At 33.2% G+C, this 26,172-nt stretch overlaps 2 protein-coding genes across 3 annotated transcripts in view; one reads left to right on the top strand and one right to left on the bottom strand.

Moving 5' to 3' along the window:
• Window positions 1–26,172, top strand: part of LOC130666682 (zwei Ig domain protein zig-8) — a 140,889-nt gene that overhangs the window by 56,728 nt on the left and 57,989 nt on the right. The window lies entirely within an intron of this gene.
• On the bottom strand, window positions 5,856–26,082 carry LOC130666683 (E3 ubiquitin-protein ligase MARCHF2). 2 transcript variants are annotated; one of them, XR_008989732.1, is made up of 8 exons: window positions 25,649–26,082; window positions 24,556–24,769; window positions 17,257–17,382; window positions 14,191–14,312; window positions 13,528–13,655; window positions 9,859–10,159; window positions 8,243–8,318; window positions 5,856–6,538 (listed from the first exon to the last, which is right to left on the bottom strand). XR_008989732.1 is itself a non-coding variant. In XM_057467881.1 (7 exons), the coding sequence occupies exons 1-7, from the start codon at window positions 25,665–25,667 to the stop codon at window positions 6,429–6,431; spliced, it is 882 nt and encodes a 293-aa protein (XP_057323864.1). In that variant the 5' UTR covers window positions 25,668–26,082; the 3' UTR covers window positions 5,856–6,428. The 2 variants fall into 2 exon arrangements, 1 of the variants encoding a protein (XP_057323864.1); XM_057467881.1 differs by lacking the exon at window positions 8,243–8,318 and having other exon boundaries at window positions 9,997–10,159.

Below are 26,172 nucleotides of genomic sequence, written 5' to 3'. Positions count from 1 at the left end.
GACTGTGGTTGGACATAATTTCGTCTTAGCCAAGAGCTTTTAGGTTATTTATATATTTTGCAAGCTAGAGAAAAGTATTTATGGCAGTGGCAGGTGATTTTAAAATGATGTGTCAAAGTTTCGCGAACAATGTAAAGGATACTTGTCATTTGTTTGCTCAAGATTCCTGGATCTACATATATATATTTGCATGGCTGTGGATGATGGTATTGGTCTAAGTGAGGATGTATATAGGGTTGGTTGTAGGTCTTAGCGGTCGTCCGCAGTGTATGTTGAAATCCCAACATGGGATAGGTCGTTGGGTGGGACTTGCAGAGTTGCTCGAGTAGCAGTGAATAGTTCTCCAAGTAGATTCTCCCTTTGGACTTATACTTGTGCTTGCCGATGTGCTTCGGTACGAGGATCCTCAAAAATCTTAACGATATGTCTCGCTTGCGATTCTACGCGCCAATGGTCGTATTAAAAAAAAAAAAAAAACTCTCTATAAATTACAAAATGAAAATGATTTATAAGTAAATTCTCATCATTCTATGAAACGTTGTTTAAATAAAAATATAAATTAAATTTATATGAAGCTCAGTAAATATTTACTGTCAATAATTTAAAAATTTTTTACTCTATAAAAATTCAATAAAATTTTTGAAGCCAAACATCAAAGAGATGATTCACATTCACTGTTTGCTTGATAAATTAATTTGAAACATTCTATGGAGTATTTTTTTTTTTATTTATTGATCTGTTTGTAAATATACAGAGTAAAAAAAAAAATTGTTGATGTGAAGCTAAATCACGATATTAAAATATAATTTTCGTTCAAATTGTTCTTAACTTGATCTCACAGTATTCATAAATAAATATATTATATATTTATGTAAATACCGGCGTAACACTTGTCATTTCATACCATTGGATTGGACATACATATTTCGATATTTTATATATTTACCTATTGATAAAACTAACCAGATCGCATAGGATACCCGCCACCGCACAACGGCTGCACTTTCTGTAATGCAATGGCATTATTCATATATTCACTGACCTATATTTATAATCCACACGACAGAATGTATATTGTCAGCGGGCATTTCATTTTTACTGTTAAAAAAAAACCAAAGAGCCAGAAAATATATTAAAAAAATAAAAAAAAAACAAACAATAAAAAAGAGACGAAGGTTAAAGGGATCTGGTAAAAAGTATTTTAACGTAAGAGAGAATAAATGGAAATAAGATACTGTGGGTGTGCAAAGGGGGATGGCAAGTAAGATCAAGAGATAAACTGGTGAATGAGAAAGAACAGAGACATGGATGGTTGCCGCTGCTTCAGCATGATCAGCTTCAGACAATACTCTAGAGAAGCCTCAATACTCTGGTATTGTTGCCATCTATATATATCTATATGACTGTATATGTATGTATAGTCGTTTGATCAAGCGTTCAGAACACCTTCAAGTACGCAACCCACTATCGAATTCACTTGAAACACCCGAGCGAGATCGAGTAGCGGCGATAAGTGTGAATAAGACGAGAGAAATAAAAAATTTTAATGGCAATAATAATAATAACGATGATGATCTGAATGAAGATGAAGATGTCAAGGATTTCAGGCGAGAAATAGCATCGCAACGTACTTGCATCTAATATCTAAATGACTTTGAGGATAACGTTTAATTCAAAACAATTTCAATGGGAGTCTTAAACAATGCTCAACTATTGGAAATTGTGATGAACTTTAAAAGGAAACAGTGCGAAAGCTAACCGAATATATGTATTTATGTGGGAATAATTGTAGAGCATAGTTGTGAAGTTATAAACAATAAGCGAAGAAAGTTGTAAACGTTTGGTAAGTGATGGTAATGGTACTTGTGATGGAATTTCAGGTTAGGAGGGATGCGAACGGTGAGACGGATTTGGAAGCTGGGAGATGAGTAAGTTGAGGGGTGTCAGAGAGGGTTGACTGCTAGAGTAGTAATATCGTTCATCTTCCCAGACGTAAATGCGTGTCATGGTTCGCGAGACTAATCACTTTGGTCCGGTCCACTGTGTGACACGTCTGCGTTGTGGTTGTTGTCATCCTCGGAGACAACTCTCTGGTCCTTCGTTACAGCCGAGTCAGGAGTTTCGACGTTCCTTTGATCAACTGCTTCATATTGCACCTAGTATCTGCATATGTGTGACGCGTTATGTTCAGTTATATATATGTATGAAGGTATGAAGGTATAAATGTATGGATGGATGGATGGATGGAGATATGAAGAGTTGGTAGATATGGATGTGAGGATGGATAGAAACCCGGTCAATGTCCCTTTTACAGACACTCACGTGTGCTCACTTGGACAATGCGTAGTAGCTCGTCCTGATGCTCATGCACTCATGTGAAAGACAATACGTCACAGACACATGACTGCTTATGCGATTATTCCCACGACTGGTTGACGCGGAAAGCCACTCGAACAATTATCGCCTGACAGACGTGACCTTAATTCGTCAGTCTTGTTGCTCCTCTTTAAACACGCGCGTTTAATAATTTTTATTTATTTTTTTTTTCGTCGTTTTTTGTCTATTAAAAAAAAAAAAAAAGTAACTTTCAGACTCGATATAAATATTTCAGACTGAATAGGTGAATTAATTTACAGCTGGTCACAAAATTCGAAAAAAAAAATTATTTTTTATCCGCAGAATTTAAAGTGGAGTAAAGAGCTGAATTTGGGATACGCGTAGTATAGTACGCGAAGTACGTGAGCTTAATATTTGGCAAGAGAATAATAAATTTAAAAAAGTGGTTGACGGTTTCTGATGCTGGTGGTGCGGTGTAGAGTCGGCGCCGCTACGCTCTGTTTCGGGGCGTCGTGTTACTTTTACAAACTCATAATTACAATTTATTGCGATCTCCAGGAACACAACCTCTATATACACATACATCCATACACACATGTATATACCCATTATTTATATATAAAAAAAGATAATAGTTATATACATATATATAAGAATGAAATGGAGAAGCTTCTGTTGGTAGGAGTTAAGGGTATATTTTCATTTAGTTGGTAGGATTCACTATCTACATCGATTTATCATCTCACGAGTATAGCTTCGAAAATAAACAAAGACTTGATACAGAAGATAGTATTAGTTGTAGTAATAGAATACAGTTTGTGAAGATTGGACAAAATTCCAATGTTTACGAGGAGCTTTACACGGGTCCTCTTCTTCTCCTCTCCTTCTTTCCCTCTCTTCGTTTTATTCTTGTACATCGTCATTCATTACTCATCCGTGAGAAAGAGAAAACCCCGTTAGAATGTGTAGAGTACTCTGGTGCCTTTGAACGTTGATAAAATTCCTAGTGCAGTTCTCTATTCCTCTCGCTTCCTGTGCACCCTCACATCTCTCTCACTATTTTCTCGTATTACCTTCTCCTCGTTTTACTCCTACAACTCGCCTTATATATATATCCGCTCCGTTCGAGAACTGAAAGTGAATTATGACGGCCCGGGGGGCTGCACAACTCTCTCGAACTTGCTTTCCGGTGTAAAGAGCGCACCATAAAAGAGGAAGTAATAGGTTTTGCGCACATATATATAGTATATACGTAACTATGAATTTAGGGAGGAGAAATCGGTACCGATCGCAGCCTTGTTCATTCGTTCATTGGCATCGATTTCTTCAATACCAGGGACCCTTCTCTTCACTAAGTTTAATATGCACCCACACACACACACACACACACACACATGTACACATGCATGTAGACAATAACATCAGCAGGGCAAATGGAAAATTGGATCGTTTCTTTTAACGCGATAAGCGGTGCCCCGTGGCGAATCCATTTGTTTAAAGTCTATCGGACAAGTAAAGCGGATTCACTTGCTGAGCATATTTTTCTCTTTTACTCTTTAGTCCGTGACCTGGGACCCGCGACCCTCTCATTGCTTCCTCCTCTCGGCCCCTATCACTCGGGTCTCTTGGCGCAACGCACTACAAAGTGAATTTTCTCCGCTTCCGAGTCAGCCGAGTAAATTGGATTTACATGGAGACGAGAGACAGTAAAAGAGATGCCAGAGAAGAAGGATGCAAAGGACGTATTGTCGAGGTGGAGAAAAATGAGAAGAATGAAAAGTAAAGCATCAGATAAAAAATGAGAAATAAAGAAAGGGCTGAAAACTACAATCAACTCCATTGATGCAAGTCTGACTGCATGTCCAGAGTCTAACTGCATGTTGAAAATAAAACGGTCAAATTAAAAATAAAACCAATGAATCATTTAATTGACATTGCAGCTTTATTGCGTCACTTATTGGCTCTTTCGTTTGAAGCAACGGTGAACTCGGTCGGCAGTAGTCTGTTACAAAAAACCTAAATAAAAATATAAAATAAAATGAAAAACCAACCGTCAGGCATTTATTTTCAATTTCAGAGTTGCCAATTCATCCGAATCGTTATAAGGAAAAAATCAAGCCCTTTCGAGTTGGTTCAAACACACACTAATTACCTGTATTGAGCTTAGGCTTTTTTTTGGGTTAAATGGATTTTGAGGTGAAATAGCCGGCTGGTTTTACCCATTTAGAATTTACTTGCTGGTGCTTGGATGAAACACGCAAGAAGAACTGGCTCATAGATCTCTCAGTCCGGCTTATATGGATACCCATATTACTTATATACATATACATATATTTATACATAGAGCATAACCTCGTAACTTAAATGACGACACTCCGAGAGATTCGTATGTAAATTGCATACATCTTGGGTTATAGTAATGGCAACATATTTTGCTGGGGCAACACAATAAGACCCTCACTGTGCTCTGCTGGAATATTTCGTTTCTAGTTTTAGTTGTGTGGTGCATTTATACAGGGATCAAGACACGCAATTCTGTGTGTTTCGGTGTACGTGTCTTCATTCTTGTGATACACGGGTTGCAATCATGATATTATAATTTATATTTACTTGTATATGCAGATACATATATTTTTGTATAGAAGAATATTACATAGATCCATATATAGTATATATATGTATCTACCTATAACAAAGAAATGAATACATTCTATTATTGAGTACGTTTTGTCTATAACTGCCGCGTTGTGACAAAAGAGAGAACTAAAGTGGTCGATTGTGTGAGAAAACGAATGGTGAACCAATCGGCTGGAAGATGGCGACTATTCGAGTATCCCGATAACAAAAGAATCGTAAAGAATAATCGAGTTTTATAGGCTTTTGTAATATATAATGCGAGATAAAATATATCTCTATGCATAAAGTATGTAAGTATGATATTCGTATAACGTAGAAGGTAAAATTTTAAACTTGTCTCAATTAAAAAAAATACACTCTTTTTTCGCTAAGTACTGAAGTGGGTCATGTTTTAATGAATGGATTTTAGAAATTCTCTTAGTTCTTTGCCTTAATGCTTAGACGATCATAGAAAGAGAAAAGAGAGAGAGAGGGAATGAACGAGTGACCAGGAAATGAGGGTAGACGATTTTCTAGCCTTAAGGCGTGATATGAATATTGAAATTCTCATTATTCTTCACGGGAATTTCCCTTCAGTGGTCGAATAAGCGTTAGTCTACATAACCGACACCGCCACGTACAATTACTGGTACTAAAGGAGTGAGTACGGAAAGAGGAAGGAGTGGGAGAAGAGGATGTTAGTAGATATAATTTAAAGTTTCTCAAACTAGTTCGGCTTGATTTTAAATGTATTCTCTTCCGTCAGATATACTGTAAAATAGAGATACCCCTTGGAAGTTTTGCTCCAGAGTGTTATGAGTCTGCGACGACGAATGTTATGCATTTTTAGTAGGCTCGCTCTCGGGATAGCTGATGCTTATTACGTAAAAGTATTTTCCGACTGACAATTATATGTCTTTACATATTTATGTATATAAATATAAAGAGAATGAGACTCAAGTTGTTGTGAAAAATTTATTATTGGCCTGAACGACGGCCTGGCATCTGCAACTTTGCAATTACTCTGCCACTACCACCCTCATCACCACCACCATTCGCTCTCCATCTCATTCTGTATTTTAATGAATATTAACCTCGGCATTTTCACAACTTTTCCTGTTACCAGGTAAATATTTCTGCATTACGATCTGTTTTACTTCCTACGAAATGACGTATAATAAAAGACTTCAACCAACTCTACGGAATTTAATTATAAATTGAAAAAAATGAAAAAAAATTTTACATACAAGAAAATTTAAATTTAAAAAACAATTTGTATAAAAAGTAGTTATCGAGTATGCGCGGAAAATATGAGCTAAAAATAAAATTTATAAAATAACAGTACGTATAAAAATAGAGACAGAGACAGAGGTAGAGATGTGTAGAGCAGAGGGTGTATAAACTGTACAACTGCTCAGAGTTTAAAAAAAAAAAAAAGTACGTCGATTCTTTCTGAATTTTGACTGTATATCATTTCAACCCGTTTCGTCAGTGCAATATTTTATTCCTGTAGCTCGACCATCTGGAAAATTGGAATACAACTCGGTATTGGTTGGGTATGCCAATAACTTGTACAACTGTCGCCCTGTAAAAAGAGAAAATATTTTTTAAAAAAATAAAAATAACAATAACAACAATAATGAAACGTATAAAAGAATAAAAACACAAAAGTGAACAAGACGGGGAATTAAAAAAAAGTTTTTAAAAAAACAATAAAGCTGTAAAAAAATTGAAACACGGATTAACAAAAAAAAAACAGAGAAAAAAAATACATGGATTTAGAAGGTGTTCACTTTTGTTAAAAGAGATAATAATTCATTGATAAATGTGTGCGAATATTGATTGCATATGCGTGATGTACAATCGGTGAAGCAAATCAACGCAAATGAACGCATATATTGACGTTAACGGGAGATGGACTTGCATTTTGTAGAGTGAGCGATAAATTTTTAGTCAACATTTTAGGGTTCCATGCGATTGTATATGACAACACTGGTATGGGTGATGTAGAGTGTGGATGTTTGGTAAAAACGATGCGAGACTATTCACATCATATAAACGATTCCACAGGTGTGAGAGCTTTATCTGGATTCAAAAATACTCGTGTATTATTGATACTAACAAAGGTACACATCCGAGTGCGGACTAACGTGTCGAGAACTTTTTTTATTATTTTTTCATCAAACTTTAATTATTTGCTCAAACGGAAAAGATTTTTTCGAGGGTTACGATCAAAAACCTGTGTAACGAGGACCAAAAAGTTCAAATTTTTTTTTTTACCATTATCAGATTTTTTTTAATCGAAAAAAAAGTACTGGAACCTCGCACGGGATTAAGTTGATGATGTTCATATAAAATTTACGAAAATAATAATTGAGTACGAGAATTTTTGAAATTTAAAACGATTAGTCGCCGATTATTTTTATCAGAGCAATGAAATTTAAAAAATTATCGACCTGAGTCTTTTGAAGCATAAATTTTATTTAATATGATTTTAATGGTAGACGTTAAGATATTTCCGGTCGTTGGTTTTTGAAGCGATCAATTAAAAAACAGTTTTTTTTTTCTAATTACGACATTTTTTTCTTCAAAGTAAGTCTTGAAAGCTCTTGATATTTCTCCGTTAATATGTTCCGTTGATAGTTTATAACTTTGAGCCAGTAAATAAATTCTGCATAAACAGTTTAACGTACACACGTATGTGCAAATATATATATGAAATCCGCTTAGTTCATAAATCGGATAAGAAGATGCGAAGTAATATAGTCAATAAAAGTAACTTTGTAACTGTCATGTAAATAGTGATCAGCGAAGTATTTTATCTCCATTGAAATTTTGTACTTGATCCTTGATGTCTTCCCTTCGATATTTAATATAAAAAAAAAAAAAATCCGAGTTTTCCTCCATTTATTCAAAAGCCAAAAATACTTGAGTATCGATTTGGTAAAAAAACATTTGAAACCGTAACAATATATTGCGATTCCTCATTTCGATAATTCATTCAAACTTATTCCCTTTTTTTCTATTCCATTTCACTGTATGAGAATGGAAAAAAAATAAATAAAATGAAAAAAAAAAGCTTACTGTGCTTTTACACTCGACTTGTTTATTCCATATGCGACAATGTTTCCAAACAGGTTTATTTTTTTCTCTTACAGTCTACGAAAAGGTCACACAGACGAGCCTAACACACGTCAACACATGTCCTTATATCCAAACGTTTTATGTTACAATGTCATTTGCTTTCAAATGACACTGTAGTAATTTACCCAAGAAAACAGATACACACCTCTGAATAAAATTTAGCTTACACGTTCTGCCAACGGAAATTACTACTCGCTCATTTATTTTTCTTAGCTCCAGATCTAAACAATTTTAAATTTATTAAATAGACCGACTCAAACTTTGGAAAGTTTAACGTCTCCCGAGTCGAAATATTAGACGTAAATTGAACGTTTTTAACGTTTTGAACGTAAACTGAACGTTTTGGACATTAATAACTCAATTTGACAGCTCTCAACGTATTCAAAACGTAGATTGGAGTATCATAAATCGAAAACGTAACTAAAACTTATCTAGACTTACAACAAGAAAACAAAAGCATACAGAAAAATTTTTTTCATCGATTTTGAACTCCTGCCCTCGCAGATTTGAATCACGGTGGAAACACGGTGGGTTTGTTCCATTTTACCACTGTGATTACGCAGTGTATCCACCGTGATTCCACGGTGGCTTGACCACCGTGTATACACGGTGTTTCCACTGTGATTACGCGGTGGATACACCGTGGAACCACGGTGGTGAAATAGCACAAAGCCACCATGGAACCACTGTGGATACACCGCGTAATTACAGTGGAAACACCGTATATACACAGTGGTCAAGCCACCGTGGAATCACGGTGGGTACACCGCGCAATCACAGTGGATACACTGTGTATACCCGGTGGTGAAATGGAACAAACCCACCGTGTAACTACGGTGGATCCATGGTGTTTACACTTCCACGGTGTTTCCACCGTGATTCAAATCTACGAGGGTGTACATATTTTGAAAAAAAATTTTTTTCAGTTTCATAATTCTTTAACACTATATATTTAGAGGAGGGAGGGGCAAAAGGGGGTACTTAAGGAAATACCAAGTTTTCGAGGACTCAAATACGCTAAATCTTTTTTTTTTTTAATGATATTCAAAGTAAATAGAAGAAATTTTCAGTTACCGGTGAAAAAAAATTTTTTCATTTCTGCGGCAAAGTGGGGTACCCCCTACAAAAGGTAAAAAAAAAAAATTTCTGGATTTTAAACGAATTTGATTAAGTTGAATTTTTTTTAAATAATTTACATGAAGAAAAATTATATTTTACATGTTTATTGGATACAAAAGAAGAAAAAAAATTTTTAATAGTTTTTATCATAAAACAAATGTCATTAATATTTTTCAACTGACAATTGATTTTTGAAAAAGTTTATCAAAAAAAATTCAAAGTAACGCTTAATTATATTTACAGAAGTGACTTTGGAATGTTTAAAAACCATTTAAAATATAACATTTTTTTTTATCAAATTTTGGGCGTATCCCGTTTTGCCTACCCTACCCCCTTCCCCTATATTTGTTCATATATTATGATATCAAGGTTATGAAAATTGTGATTACAAATATTGAAATAAATTAATTAATGTTATCATTAAACTAAAATCATAAATCATGAAATTACCAATTTTTTATGAACCAAAATACAAAACAATCGTTCAGTTTACTTTCAAAACGTTAAAAAAGTTCACTTTACGTTTAAAACGTTAAGAACGTTCAATTTACGTTTGAAACGTTAGGAACATTCAACTTACGTCTAATATTTCGACCCGGACTTGTCAAAACTAGTTACTCAAAGCTAAATTTATTTACACACTTTTTTTTTTATTTTTATTTTCTCATCGTCAGGAATTGCATCTCTACTTTCATTCGCTGATTAAAAGCCCGTCGCGTTAAACTTTAAATGCAACTGCTTTCTCAGCATCAACTTGTATTTCATTGATCGAAATCGTACATTTGCTGGTAGTTGTGTCGGTAGTTTCCTCACCCAGATGACCTGGAATTATCGAACCTCGACTCGTTCCCTGTTGATGATGCTGCTGTTGTTCTAGTGATTCCGTCACCAATCTTATGTTCACTGTAGTTTTCCACCATCTGTACCAGGGTGCAAGCTGTTCCTGTTGAAAGAAAGTCGGAAATAATAAAACAGCAGCATATGGTTTCATTTTACCTCAACTACACACGAACTACGAACACAGAGACAATTATTGACCGGCTAATTTAAATTATTTATTGTCAAGAGATGTTGAGTTGGATTGCACTGTACATTAAACCGGATATCCGTCGATTTTTCTCAACGTTCTAGGTCTTTGCGGCAGTAAAATCGACTGCAGCATTATGAGTACCAGCGGCGATAGAAATAGTAGACGTCGTTCAAGTGCTGGCTGTACAAGGGTACAAGCATCAGAGGAAATGCTTACAAAAGTTACATCAAAGGAGTCAAGTAATGCTGCTAATTAACAAGCATTGTAATTACTAAGCTCAAGTGATTAACGGAATTGTTTTATCATAATCACAAAATTCATGCTCTCTACTTTAATATTATAAATTTTAACTATGCTAATGTATAAACGGGCTATTATTAAGAAATTACGAAACTTTCTATCAAATAATTATTTATTAATTATAAAAAAAAATATATATATATTATACACGGAGAAAAAAATATTGTGATTGGCACGATCTACTGGATAGTGGTTTGCGTATCGTGAAGGGAGCGATCTGTAGAGCTACCGTCGCGATCCATTCTAGTCCTATTCACGATCCGTATTCATGTCAGCACTATACGTAACAATACGCGCACTAACCTCCGAAGAGCTAAGCGAGTATCGTGACAGTCAGTATACACTGAGAGAAAAAAAAATTAAATTCAAGTAACCATGTTTACTTAACTCATAATACTAAAAACAAGAAAAAATTTACTACATCGAAGTATAATATTTCTTATCTTTATAACAATTGTTTAAATCTACTCATGAATTTCTACACTGTAAAAAGAGCGGTGTTAAACCGGACTCGTTTTAACTCCGCCCGGTGTAAAAATGAAATTACACCGGTGTAGGAGGAGTAATACACTGGTGTTAAACATACCGGTGTTAAAGCAGGGTAACTGGAGTAAAAGCGAAGTAAAACCGGTGTAAAAGCGGGGTAAATTACGTCCGCTTGGAGTATTAACTTTAAAGATTATAAAACACAAAAAATGTCAGTTCTTTATGAAAATTAATAAAGAATATCATTTATTAACAAGTATAATGATCGAGTAAGTAAAAATATTCACAAAATAAAATATTTTAACACCGGTAAAGAATGTCTACACCGTCGGTGGCGTTATTTTAACAACGATCTAGATTATTTACACCGGTGGCGGCGTTATTTTCACACCGCTTTCGGAGGTAAATTTAACACCGATAATTTTAACACCTACACCGCTTGGACTTACCCCGGTGATTTTTCACAGTGTACAGACAATGCATTTTTACTAAAATTAAGAAAATATTTACTTGGCACTATTTAAGTAAAATAATACTTAAATCAAGAAATTTTACTTGGAAATATACACTTTTTTCTCTCAGTGTACTGTATCGCGCTTGGTCACAATAAATTTTTTTCCGTGTATATACTAAAAATTTTAGCGATACAAAATCTATACTCAGGGTGTTGTGAAAAAAAATTATATTTGTCTTTAAATAAACTCTATGGAAGTCCCAAACTCGACCCATCCAAATTACATATAAAATCTATACTCAGGACTTGGTGTTATAATTTTCTGTACTTCACTGCAGAACAGTCAGTCAGCTGATGAACATTTAAAGCCCCGGAGCTCTGTCTCTCAAATAAAACTTACAAACTATCAGAGTCGAACAGCAGACATCACTGGAGGTCTATCGACTTTCCAACAATATCCATCTGGGCAGTAATTGATTAATAAATAAATTAAATAACTTTTCATTCCGTCAGAATGTTACTCTATTGACTTTTGAAGAAAAAAAAATACTCGAGATAAACGGGGCATAAAAATTTTTTCTTTACTAAAATTATTTTTAAATGCAGACATATTTGTTGTAAGTAGAGATCGACAAATTAGATTCAGTGTTCAAAAGCTAACAAGAGCTAATTACTTGGATCCGCGTCCCGTTGTACCTCAGTCTACCCTCTATTTATGTGTGTATGTATATATACACATATATATATATATATATATATAGTCGTATAAATAATAAATGCAAAAGTTGTTATTATGGTTATTATTATTATTAAAGTCTGTATAGAAGAGCTAAAATATAACTCGTGTATTTAAATTACAACGTAGACATTATTCGAGTATGTACTCGTTTGCCAAACCCTACTCATACACTTCTCTTATATCAACTGACGTTGAACCCTCTCAGCAAAAAGTCCTCGGGACTACGTTTGTTCCGGCTCACGTAACCGACGTTCAGCGATCGTGTTGCTGATCGTATTACCATATTTTTATCCCTTGCTTTTTTGCCTTACGTCACGTCGATATATGTATACCTACATACATTTATTTATATAAACTACACCGATATCCAGCTATCATTTATTGTGCTTTCTCGCATTTTTATAGGCCACCATGAAATCCAAACTGAGAAAAGTACTGTTATAAACACGTCAGGGGGATAATGGCGTTTAGAAAGTAGAGAACGTTTATTTTTAAGTTAACAAAATGTGCATTATACTGCGATGAAAATATGACGGAAAAAATTAAGTCTAAGGTGCAGTTTATTGTCTGTAATAATTTAACGACTTGTGTTTTTTTTTTTTATTTCAAGACGTAATTATATCAGGAACATAATATGATTTTTTTTAATATTGCTCTAATTAAGTAGGATTAATTTATTTTTTAATTAAATGTTGTTTGAAAAATGCTAGTAATTTTTTTATTGTTTAATTTCGAGTAAAAAAGTTCAAGAAAAATTTTTTTGAGAACTCAGGCCCCCATCTTTAGTGAGAACTTTAAATAAAAAGACTCATGTTCTAGGGGTGGGCGATATCGAAAAAAAAACATCGATAGTTTTAGTTTTTTATTATCGAGTATCGATATATCTTGTCCAAAAAATATCGATAGAAAACATCGATACTTTAGAAAAAAAACATCGATAGTTGAAATATCGATAGATATCGCCCATTCCTAATTAAAAAAAAATATCGATATCGTAACATCAATAGTTTTAGTTTTCCATTATCGAGTATCGATGTATCGTCTCCAAAAAAATATCGATACCAAACATCGATACTTTAGAAAAAAAAGATCGATAGTTGAAATATCGATAGATATCGCCCATCTCTATCATGTTCGCTTATTGCCGCGCAGAAAATATGAGAACGTTGATTTGAATCCAATTGAAATTATTTATTTATTTTTTTTAATAATTGGAGCATCAGTTTAGTGATCAGTGGGAGCAAACTACTATATCTACTTTATATGATCAATAAAAATAATAAATATGGTGATGATTAGTACCTTGACAAGAAGATAAACGGTAGTACAGTATCCAAGAATGACAATGGTAATAAAAAAAACTATAGCACCACGTGTCCACAGTCTTGATATACCGATTTTTCTTCCCTCGATAATAAAATATCTCATGCCTGAAACATATTCTCGTTTATATATATTTATATAGATATATAACTCTTTTATCTATTATTTCTTTTATTTATATTGTATTTTATTTTATTTAGTTTCACTTTTGTGTGGGTGTTTTTCACGTGATATCACGCAGTGTAATAGCCGTTGTTACCCGAGAACGAGAGAGTAAAAGATAAATAAAAAAAAAAAAAAAAAAAAAGAAGGAACTATAGAAATAAATAAAGAGAAACTGCGAGTAATCGGAATAGCGGTAGCACTCGTTTATCCGTTCAATGTCAATAGACACAAGCCTGGTGTAGTGAAATTCGTGCAATAGTCGACAGTAACGAGGACTATAGAGCCCACACATGAAACAAAGGCAACCCAAAATTTCCGTTGAGCTGTAACGAACGCCCAATCTGACAATTGTGGTAAATCGTAAACAAAGCTCGTATAAATACCGATTAAATTATATACATGTATATACATGTGTGTATTGAATTTGTGACAACACAATGCACTCAGTTTTGTTGTCAATTTAAAGTTATTTCTTACCCAGTAAACAAATCACCACGAGACCCAGTGTAACTAGTGTAAGTAGTGTGAGTACCACAAGGTCAGACTTTAAGTGATGCAAATTTCTTGGGTGGCTCATCCATATTCTCAATGATTCTTGCCTATAAAATATAAGCTTATGTATTCATAAATTTGTCAACAATTTTTTTTTGAGGTGGATAGTAAAAAAAAAAATTTTGAACTACCAAAAGTGCAAACTTGAAATAATTATGATCTAATGAAAATATCTATTAATATATATGAAACATTATGATGGAAATGTGATAAATTTATTTGATATATGTTTATATGTGAGGTAAAAGACCTAATACTAGATCAGGGAACTAGTACTCGATCACTAAATGTATTTGTATATCTATATTTAGTGAATATAGATATATTAATATATGAGTGATCGAGTACTAGGTCTCTTCGGGTGCCCAATTTCAAAACACAGTAAGGGACAATTTTTTCAAAATTATTTTTTTAGTATTTTTAGTTTCAGTAGAGTCTTGTAAATATGATTCATTACATATTTCAAAAATTATATTTTTTTTCAGTTATTGTGTTTTGAAATTGGGCAGCCGTCTTACCTTATAATAAATTTTCCAGTCGATATATTAGACTGAAAGAAATTTATCCAATGGAATTTTATTTTTGTGGGTTTTCTGTAACGACGTCGAGAATTATAACTGATATATTTAAGATTGAATGTTGGAAACTATTTTGGAAATAATTACTGCGAGGTGAAGTACTTTGAATACCGGCAATAGTTGAATAGATGAGTAATTTCAGCAAGAAGCTGTACATAAACTGACGGATTAAAGTTCATCATTAGCCGGAAATTGAAAAACTCGTACACTGGATCAAAGAATAGGAAAACTTTAAGCAGTTATAATTAATATTACATGTGGAAGTTCAATTTTTTGGAAGTATTCATATTAGGGTTTGATGTGACACCAAAAATTTTTTCTGTCATTTAGGGAATGGAAATGATTGGAAAATTTAAGATAATATCAGTTCTAAATATATTTTATTGATTTTAACGGAGCTTTTATAGTTTCAATAAAATAGACACATTTGATATTTAACTCACGGCCGCGATAATTTAATTTTCCCGCCATTTCTTGATACACGAGCTTTTTTTCTATCAAATGAATATTCTAACACAATATCCGAACATTTCTATCTAATTTTCAGTAGTAATTTCCATTTTTTTGATACCCCGCTATCTTGGTGCTGTTCTTCAACTTGTTTTAGATCCTGATAATTTTTTTAAACCGTTTTTGGCTCCCGCCAATAAGATTTTCGAGCGAAGACTCAAAATTTCGTAATAAAAAATGAGTTTCGAGAAATTCTACCAATTGCTAATTAAATTTCAGTCAACGCATAAGTTTACCTACACAAAAAAATATATATATGACATATATGCATCAATGTATCGGCTATATGGGACATTTATGTTATTTATAGATTTTTTTGTGCGGGTACAGCAAAAAAAGATCTCGAAAAAAAAAAAAATATTCCATTTAAATTTCATGTATTTTCTACTTTTCTAAAAAAAGCGTAATTACATATTAAATGTTCTACTGAAGTAACTCGTGTCTCTAAAACAGTTTAAATCCTATGAGCTTTACAGACAAATACAATTAAATTTTTTCTGTCCGCTAATAATTAATTTATTCTGACGTAATAAAAAAGCCATAACAGATAAAATTTATCATGAACAAAAATAAAATTACTCTGACTTGTCAAATGTTGAAATAAAAATCGAGGTATAAAACAACAAATCAAGCCAAATATTGACATCCTTTTTATATGACTCATATTCACTCTTTAACAAGTAAATATATACTACTACATAGCACCGTTGAGGTGTTAAACTCGTTTGCGACTTCGATCAATCTTCCATGTGAACCACACTACTGTACCTACACCGTTTACCGCTTAACGGAGCACGAACTGTGTCTGATGGCCCGACAGATTCCTGTGAGCTTCAAAATCTCACAGCAGCTGAAACTGATACCAGCTATATAGTTGTTACCTTGATAGTTCCGCGGAAGAGTGACTGAGAAGAGAGAGAATAAAAAAAAACAGGTGAATGAGTAAGTGAGAACTGTCGATTACTTCCCGACAAATTACCTTCCGGTTCATACTACTGCTAGTCTTCTTTTTATTTTTGTTTTCTTATAAAGACTACCGTATATACACACGGTAAAAAGTTTGTGAAGTAAACGCGAATCAAATCCGGGGTGAATTTGGAGCAGATGTCTATTTATTTAACCTCCTTGGAGTTTATTTTGATGTTGAAGTGAATGTGGATTCAAATAAAATCCAGATTACTCCAAAATCATAGGACTGAAAAAATAAACTCCTTATTTACTCCGTATGCGGAGTGATTTTTTTTTGAACTCCGGAACTCCGAGTGACAGGGAATTTAGTTTTAACCCGAGTCAAAAAACAAATTCTAGTTTAGTCCTCAGAAGCCTCGATTCCTTTGATGTTTTATTTGCCGCCCAGAAAGTAACTCTACTTTAGTATTCAAAATTATCAATGAGAACTATGAGGTCTAAATTTTGAATCATAACTAAGGCCTCAAAATCCTCAACGAATGAAAAGTTATAGTTCAGACTTTTAAAAATTTCAAATAGAAAAGGGAGGGAGAGAAAACGTCGAATGAGACTTTTGAGGTTCAAATGCAGATAAAATTATTCCTGTATGTTTTGAGTATTTTGAGGCTCTGACCCAAATTATGTTATTCCAGTTTAGTCCTCAAAGTGGTAAAATGATTCGTCACTATTACTTTGAGGACTAAACTAGGACAACTTTCTATTCTATTGTCAATCTTAAAATTCTAAATTGATCCTCAAAAACCTCATTGAAAACTTTGAGACTTGAATCCGAATTTGTTTTTTGACTCGGAAAACAAAATCCGTAATCGCTCCGAATTCACTCAGGATTTTTTACAGTGTACAGGTTTCTATATCCAACAAAGTGAAACCCTACTCTCATTTCGAAGTATAACGTATATAGTTAGCCTTTTGTTTCTCGCGTGTAATTACTCACCAGTGATAACGAGGCGTCTCTACAGCATTGAAACGGTAGCGACACAACTCACAGTGGTTACGACAAGACTGGTTTAACCACCGTTCCAAACATGAAAGATGAACATACTCTAGTGTTCCTTTGCATCTGAAATTAATATATACATATATATTAGAGTTGCTCAAACAGAATTTTTTTTTTTACTTTTAAAATATTTGAAGCAGGAAATTTGAACAAATATTTATTTCAAGATTCAATTCACGGTTTTAATTACTTTTAATAAATTCACGTTCTTGTGTAATGAAATACCAATCCAGGAAAATTTATTAGGGAGGTAAATATTCTACACGATATAGATAAAAAATATATTTTTTTCTAGTTACGAGGAGAAGGAATTAAAGGGATCTAATAAATTTGAATTTTTAATTCGCAGTATTCTGTAACAGTATATTATACTAATTAAGTTTTTTAAAATTTATTTTATTTTAAAGTATCACATTCATATAATTATTTATCGAAGTGTAAATGAAATTTTAATACTTTTCCAATAAATTAATTATTCCAATTCCCGAACAATTTCGGGCAAAACGATGGCCAGTATAAAAAATTTTAAAAAATCGCGGGAAATAAAACCTCGACACAAAAAATTAAACATAATATTGGGTAATTATCAGTATAAAATATATTAATTAAACTTTTTTTTTCTCGCTGTCTAGTTACGGTTCAGTTGAGAATTTAATTATCAAAATTATTATATTTGTTTGTCAAGTTTTTAAATAAATGAAGGCAGAGTAATAAAAATGACTAAAAACAGTGTAATAAATTATTTTGATTACACTGATGAAAATAAATATTTGTCACAAGTAAACCGATTAAGTTTGAACTTTAATCAGAATACTCATTTACGACAAAATATATTCATTTGCTAGAACTAACCCGAGTCAAAAAACAAATTATAGTTTAGTCCTCAAGAGCTTTAATTCCTTTGATGTTTTATTTGCCGTCCAGAAAGTAACTCTACTTTAGTACTCAAAATCCTCAATGAGAACTATGAGGTCTAAATTTTGAATTATAACTAAGGCCTCAAAATCCTCAACGAATGAAAAGTTATACTTCGGACTTTGAAAAATTTTAGATAGAAAAGGGTGGGGAGAGAATACGTCAAATAAAACTTTTGAGGTTCAAATGCGGATAAAAGTATTCCTGTATGTTTTGAGTATTTTGAGGCTCTAATCCAGATTATGTTATTCCAGTTTAGTCCTCAAAGTGGTAAAATTGGTCGTAACTACTACTTTGAGGACTAAACCAGGATAACTTTCTATACTGTTGTCAGCCTCAAAATTCTAAATTGATCCTCAAAAACCTCATTGAGAACTTTGAGACTTAAATGCGAATTTGTTTTTTGACTCGGGTAAATATTTCACTTGATTCAAATAATAGTTATTAATTTTTCAACAGCTTCAAAAATTCTAATAAAAAATTTCCATCAGCCCACTTTGTCCCTAGATCACAGCAATTTTCAATAACTATTTTTCCCGTACATTTCTCTGTTCATATTTTGATGTCATTCTATTTTTTCGCATACATATATATATTTTTCAATTTTATAAAATAAAATTAAAACTGTATTTAATTACATTATTTTGTATTATACATCGACAGTTGATGTTTTATGTAAAATAAAATTGTTTCGATGATGTATTATAAACTGCGTGCGATAAAAAGTATACTAGCAATTGGTTTTAAAAATATATCGCTCCGTGTTTTTTATTGCCCTAGAGTATTCAATTGCCTTTTTTTGTCATAATATATTTTCCGAGCTATAAAAAATAATAAAAACAATATCAAGCATTATTGTGCTTACTAACACAGTACAATGCACTTATATAGATAAAATCCAAAAAATATATATATATCTATATATACATCTAAGTATAAATTTTTTTAACATGAATAATTGACTGAATTTAATAGATACAAAGTAAATTGTTGGCAACTTTATTACAACTTTCAATCATTTATGATTTCTCGTTGGCAATTGATACACAAGTATACATGCATGTATACCAATAGATATATATATCTAGCCATATATATATGTCGTCAGTTTTGGCAAACTATTGAGAAGCACTTGCACTAGCTGTTGTAGGAATTCACGAACCGATATTCAGAAACGCAATTGAAAGCTTTCCCACTACACTAGTAGTTCGGCAACACATTAGGAAAATAGATATGCCAGTGGTTTGGATTATTCCCCATATACATTGTTTGCTGAATCGTCAATATTCAAACACCGTTATAACATTCTGCGAATATGCATTTATCAATCTTCTTGAACGTTCATAATTTATATCAACGATACAATAACCAGGTGTTTATTCCGTGTATAGATATGTATGCATTTATATAAGTGCGATGTATCAAATTCGGGAAATTTGAGCGCCTTCGCTCGTATGTGAAGAAGTACAAATGGGGATGAAGCTGCCAATCTGTTTTTTTTTTAAGGGCCCCGTAGATTTGCTCCTGTCAGGAATAACTCCACAGAATATTAACGTTTTTTGTTTATTATGGTGTCCTCTAGTGGGAGAAACTCCAAAAAGTTAGGAGAAAAATTTTATTTTTGAATTATGATGCCGTGTCGAAGCAGGGAAAATGAGGGAGGATTAGAGTAGGCGACGTCTATGTCTTTTTATGAAGAGAAGCCCGTAACTTTGCTTCTGTTGGGAATAAATTATCACAATATAAACGTTTTTTGTTCATTATGATGGCCTCTAGTAGAAGAAACCCTAAAAAGTCCTAAGAAAAATTTATTTTCTGAGTTCAGACCCATATGAGGATAAATGAAGATAAATGAGGATGAGGCAGTTCATGATTTCCTATGACGAGTACCCCGTAACTTTGCTCCTGTTGGGAATAACCCATCACAATATAAACGTTTTTTGTTCATTATGATGTCCTCTAGTAGAAGAAACCCTAGAAAGTCCTAAGAAATAGTATATTACACTACAAGGGAAGAAAGTTGAAATTCCTGCCCTGTGTGATATGATGCCCGAGGCGAAGCCGAGGGCATCATGACACACAGGGCAGGGCTTTTAACTATCTTCCCGTGTGGTGTATACGATTTTTCTTTATACCTGGTCGAAAGTACGTTTATTAATTACATTTTTGAATACTATAAACAACACAACCACGTTCTGCCTTCAGCTGACAGGTCGGCCATGTTTTTTTTATTTGCTCCCTATTGACGCGCCTCTTTCGGACATACATAAAACTTTAATTTTTTTCCGTCTCCCTTTTTTTTTTTTGTTGCGTTTTTGATGCCTGCCCCGCGACATTTGAAAGCACGAGCGAAGCGAGTGCGTCTGGTCGGCGGGGGCAGGCATCAAAAACAAAACAAAAAAAAGACATAATTATACTTAAAAAAAATAAAAATAAAAAATAATTATTTTTTTTCGAAAGAAATAAATTTATGCCTATGAACAAGATTTTTTTCCTGCCAATAAATAATATATAAATGAATACATAAACTTTCAATAATTAACCTCGCCTCTGCATCAAAATCTTTTATCACCTCATTTTCGTCCATAGAGTCATCAGATGATACTTTTTCAGTCATTTTATTATTGCAAGTACACGGAAAGAAAATTATGGGAAGTTTTCCTATGCATTATGGGAATGGTTCCCATAATGGTATGGGAACAGTACCTATACTACTATAGGGATGGTTCCCATATATTATGGGAACCATTCCCATAATAGTATGGGAATGATTCCCATACCATTATGGGAATGGTTCCCATAATGATATAGGAATGGTTCCCATACCATTATGGGAACCATTCCCATAATGGTATGGGAATCATTCCCATACTATTATGGGAATGGTTCCCATATTGGTATAGGAACTATTCCTATAATATTATGGGAACTATTCCCATAATGTTATGGGAACCATCCCTATAATATCATTAAATTTTTTTTTGCACAATAGTGTAAAAATTTCCCAAAATTTGAATTTTCTTGAATGTTTTGTGCTGACAAAAAATTCTTGTCAAAAATTTTAATGTTTTTTGCCAAATACGATTTTTTTTTCAATGTTTGAATTTTTGTTTTTATGTTTAATAATATTTCTGTGTATTGTAGAAGTGATTACCACACTTTTCTTTAAATTAATTTTTTCATGATAATATGGGAACCATTCCCATAATATTATAGGAATGGTTCCCATAATGATATGGGAATGGTTCCCATAATATTATGGGAACCGTTCCCATAATGGTATGGGAACCATTCCAATTGCATTATGGGAATCATTCCCATAATATTATGGGAATAGTTCCCATATTATTATAGGAACCATTCCCATAATATTATGGGAATGGTTCCTATAATTTATGGGAATAGTTCCTATAAATTATAGGAACCATTCCCATAAATTATAGGAATCATTCCCATAATATTATAGAAAGTATTCCTATAAATTATAGGAACCATTCCTATAATTATAGGAACCATTCCTATAGTGTTATGGGTATCATTCCCATAATTATAGGAACTATTCCTATAATTATGGGAAACATTCCTATAATTATAGGAACCGCTCCCATAATTTATGGTCGTAATTCCTATGATGGTATAGGAAAAAATTTCACAAAATTATGGGAACCGCTGCTATAATTTTCTTTCCGTGTACACTGTTTACTTAAAATATCACAAACAACGAGACACAAAAACACTGACGTACATATAAATAAAGCAACGATCTATGATGTTATCGTCAAAAATTTTATTGATAAAGTGGTAGACGTTCAGTAGATGGCAGCAGCCGGCTGTTTCCGTAGGCACGAAAAAATTTTTTGCTCCCGGCGATGTAAGTGGGGCGCGTGTAACTCCACTAGGAGAGGGAAATGAGACTTTAGGCCTTAAAATTAGGGAGGGAAGTGCGTACTTTCGACTAAGGGATAAAGAAAAATTTATTTTTCGAGTAATCGTCGTCGGACAGATGTAGGCAGATGCGGGCAGATGTCACTGTCTATGTTTTTTATGAAGAATGACATGTAACTTTGCTCCTGTTAGGAATAACTCAACACAATATGAACGTTTTTTGTTCATTACAACGTGCTCTAATAGAAGGAATTCAAAAAAGTCTTCAGAAAAATTTATTTTTCGAAACCAGGCCCATATGAGGATAAATGAGGATGTCTATCTATGAAGAGTGGCCTGTAACTTTTTATCTGTTGGAAATAACTCATCACAATATCAACGTTTTTTGTTCATGGTGATGACCTGTAGTAGGAAAAGCCATAAAAAGTCTTGAGAAAAATTTATTTTTTGAATCCAGACCCATATGAGAATAAATGAGGATGAATGAAGATGACTATCTGTGAAGAGTGGCCTTTAACTTTTCGTCTGTTAGGAATAACTTCACACAATACAAATGTTTTTTGTTCCTCACAATGCTTTATATAGCATAAATATGTAAAATATAATATATACTAAATAGTAACTCAGCATACTAATGTTAAACAGTTGAATTTACTAAAGTACCGTATTATTAAATTTCGAGCTAATGGTAAATGTCCAGAGTGAGTGAGAAAACATCAATTCGCTTCAGCTTTTCATCCATAAATTATAACTATACATAATATTAAATATATAAGTCTCATGAAACATGTCGACAAGCATTGCACCTGCGTCGGCAATTGCAATTACACTCGACTGTGTCACAATGTGTGTATATATATATTTAGAATATAAAATATATAGGATATAGAGAAGTAGACGGAAAGCGAAACGAAAATGAATAGATGTAAGCATTCGAGTAGAGTAGCAAAGCAGAAGCAAAAGCAGTAGGGAAGTACTAGAAGGTAAAATCTTTATTACAATTACAAGTTGAGTACGAGTGTAAAAAATTACTTGATGCTGCGTAGTAACGTTAAATCTTTCTCTCCCGGCTAACTTGAGTTTTGTGCGCTGGTTAAGTTTCCAGTAACTTGGTAGTACGGGCTGGCTGTGTGACTCTTACATTAGTTCCTTTCTTGGGTTTCTATTTATTTATTTACTCGCTAGTACAGAGCAAAGATTAAAATCTCACGATGTTTCTATACCTAATTCGATTAGACAATAAAACTACGAGGTGACTGAAGATCACACGAACCTTGAGGGTTCAGTAGTAAAGTATACAAATGATGTACATATATATACGATATATATAATAGTGAGAGACTACCCGACGGATGTTTGAATAGTAACGAACCCCAACGTCGACGGTTGTGATTCATAATTGAAGATAATTAACTACGAGTCATATTATATATACATCGGAAAGACGACATCTAGGTTTTATAATTTAATAACAGCCTGTCATTATCCAAATCAGTACTTCTATTTACGTGTTGATAAAATTTCAAATGTAATTATTGTTTTTTAAAAACTTGGATCTCCTGTGTAAGTTTCTATAAAAATATCTCCAAGTAATTCAGAAATAACTTGTTATTATTAATATAAATATAAACATAAATTTATAAATAAATGTCGGGCGGTTATCGCTGTTTCCATATTTAAATTCGTAATTAAATGTTTTATGATAATTGTTATTAGTGACTTTATACGCGAACTTTCGAGGCTGAGTACTGGGAAAATCAAGCTCGTTATAAAAGTTGTAAATTGGGCAGACTATTTTTTGTAATTTTATAAAACCTAAAAGTTCACGGATTTTTTAGATGATAATTTTATGAGAATCTTATTTGTTGGTAATAATAGAAGAGTCGCTTGGGCGTTCAAGCCAAGTGAATACTGATAGCGTATTGTTGATCGTAGAGTAGTTTTGCTTACAGAAATTGTGAAAAAAGTAGCACATGTTGACAGTAATAAAGGCAAATCTTATAACGTCGTCGCCTCCGTCGTCGTCGTCGGCAACGATGTTATAGTGTAGTTGTCGTTTTCGTAGCGTAGCTTATTTCAATATATATATATACATCTTTAAAGTTTACATTTATGTGAACGTTAAAATGAAGGAGTAAAAGCAGCGTTTTCTCCACTTTTCTCTTTTTATCCTGTCGTTTTCCTTCTCCAACTACTTGTATACTCTTTGACGGGAAAATGATGACTAGCAAAAGCACTTGTTAAAGTTACGGATAACTTTCTTCGTACTTTGAAGTATACTCCATTAAAATATATATATATTCTTAATTATGATTGTGAATAGATAACAAAATAGGGTACACACTTATGTAAATTAATTAAAATAAATAAAATGAGTGGCAGTAAGCTTAAATGAAATGAATTTGGTCTTTGATCTGTGTATATAGCAGCGTTTACCTACAAGGTGACACAAGTGTCTCAGTAATACCACTTGGATGATGACAGATCCGACAGACACAAGAACCGACGGAAATGAGACTGGGGCTCAAACGTCGTTCACTTTGGCCAGTCGAGTTGCTCGAGCAGCTTTGACTATCTCTGACTTGCGGCGAAAGGTCTTCCGTGGATGCCGTTGGTCGGTGATGAGAAAACCCTCCCTTGTCTGGAATCTCTGGAATGAGTCGACAGGAACATTATACTCTTCCTCAAGAATTCCCTCGGCCATTTCATCTATTTCAATTATCCCGACCAATTATTATCTCTTTAAATATTATTCTTCTTCCATCAGTTATGTTTATGCAAATAATTACCAAATCAACTGATGAAAATACACTTTAAAAAGAGCGGTGTTAAAAATGGACTCATTTTAACTCCACCCGATGTTAAAATAAAATTACACCGGTGTAGGAGGAGTAATTCACCGGTGTTAAAAATACCGGTGTTAAATCGGGGTAACCAGTATAAAAGCGGTGTAATACCGGTGTAAAAGCAGGGTAAACTGCGTCCGCTTAAAGTATTAATTTTAAAGATTATAAAACACAAAAAATGTCAGTTCTTTATGAAAATTAATAAAAAATATCATTTATTTACAAGTATAGTGATCGAGTAAGTAAAAATATTCACAAAGTAAAATATTTTAACACCGGTAAAGAATATTTACACCGGCAGCGGCGTTATTTTAACACCGGAGAATTTTTTTTAACACCGGTACAGAATATTTACACCGGCGGCGGCGTTATTTTCACACCGCTTTCGGTGTTGAGATTTAACACCGCCGATTTTAACACCTACACCGCTTGGACTTACTCCGGTGATTTTTTACAGTGTACCTTTGTTTGTTTGTTCATTTATTTATATATATATCTATCTATATATATGTTTTGTTATTCTAACCTAACAGTACTTTTACAAAAATGGTTATTACGATATGTATTTTTTCGTTACTACTAAAATGCCCTTCGGCACTTTAATTAATGAATGTAGCAAACGAAATTTCAGTAAAACATTTCTGGAAAATTGATATAGGTAAAAATAACAACTTGGTATTTACCTGTCTGTGTCTCGAACATGACAGACTAAAATTACGTTTAATAAAACAGCCAACTCAAGCAAACGTACAATTGCACTATTTATTTGTTTCTCTTATATATATGATATCTTTCACCCTTTCTCACTTCTTCTCTCTCTTTTTATATCTACTGTTTCACTCTTTCAGTTTTCCCTGTTCCCATACTAGCTGTTGTTGCACCTGTACTTTAATTTCTCTCGAAAATTACTTCACATGTATTTTGCCACATTTTGCTGACAATGAAAATGTGCTTACTCTGTCTCTCTCTCTCTCTCTTTCCTTCTCTTTTTAGTATAATTACATACGTATGTCTACTTATATATATATACATATATAGGATACGTGCAAAAGGTAGAGGTAAAAAAAGGTGATAACAAATAATAATAAAAATATATGAAATGACAGGGAAAACTGACGAGCATGACAGCTCACTACTGGCTCGAGCATTTTGTTTCACATGAAATAAGAAATACTATAAATAAAACAAAACAAATTAATATTTTTTA

This window comes from Microplitis mediator, chromosome 4 (genome assembly GCF_029852145.1).
Source record: "Microplitis mediator isolate UGA2020A chromosome 4, iyMicMedi2.1, whole genome shotgun sequence".
NCBI lineage: Eukaryota > Metazoa > Arthropoda > Insecta > Hymenoptera > Braconidae > Microplitis > Microplitis mediator.
Note: the sequence above shows the minus strand (reverse complement) of the source record. Positions and strands in the feature narration are given on the sequence as shown.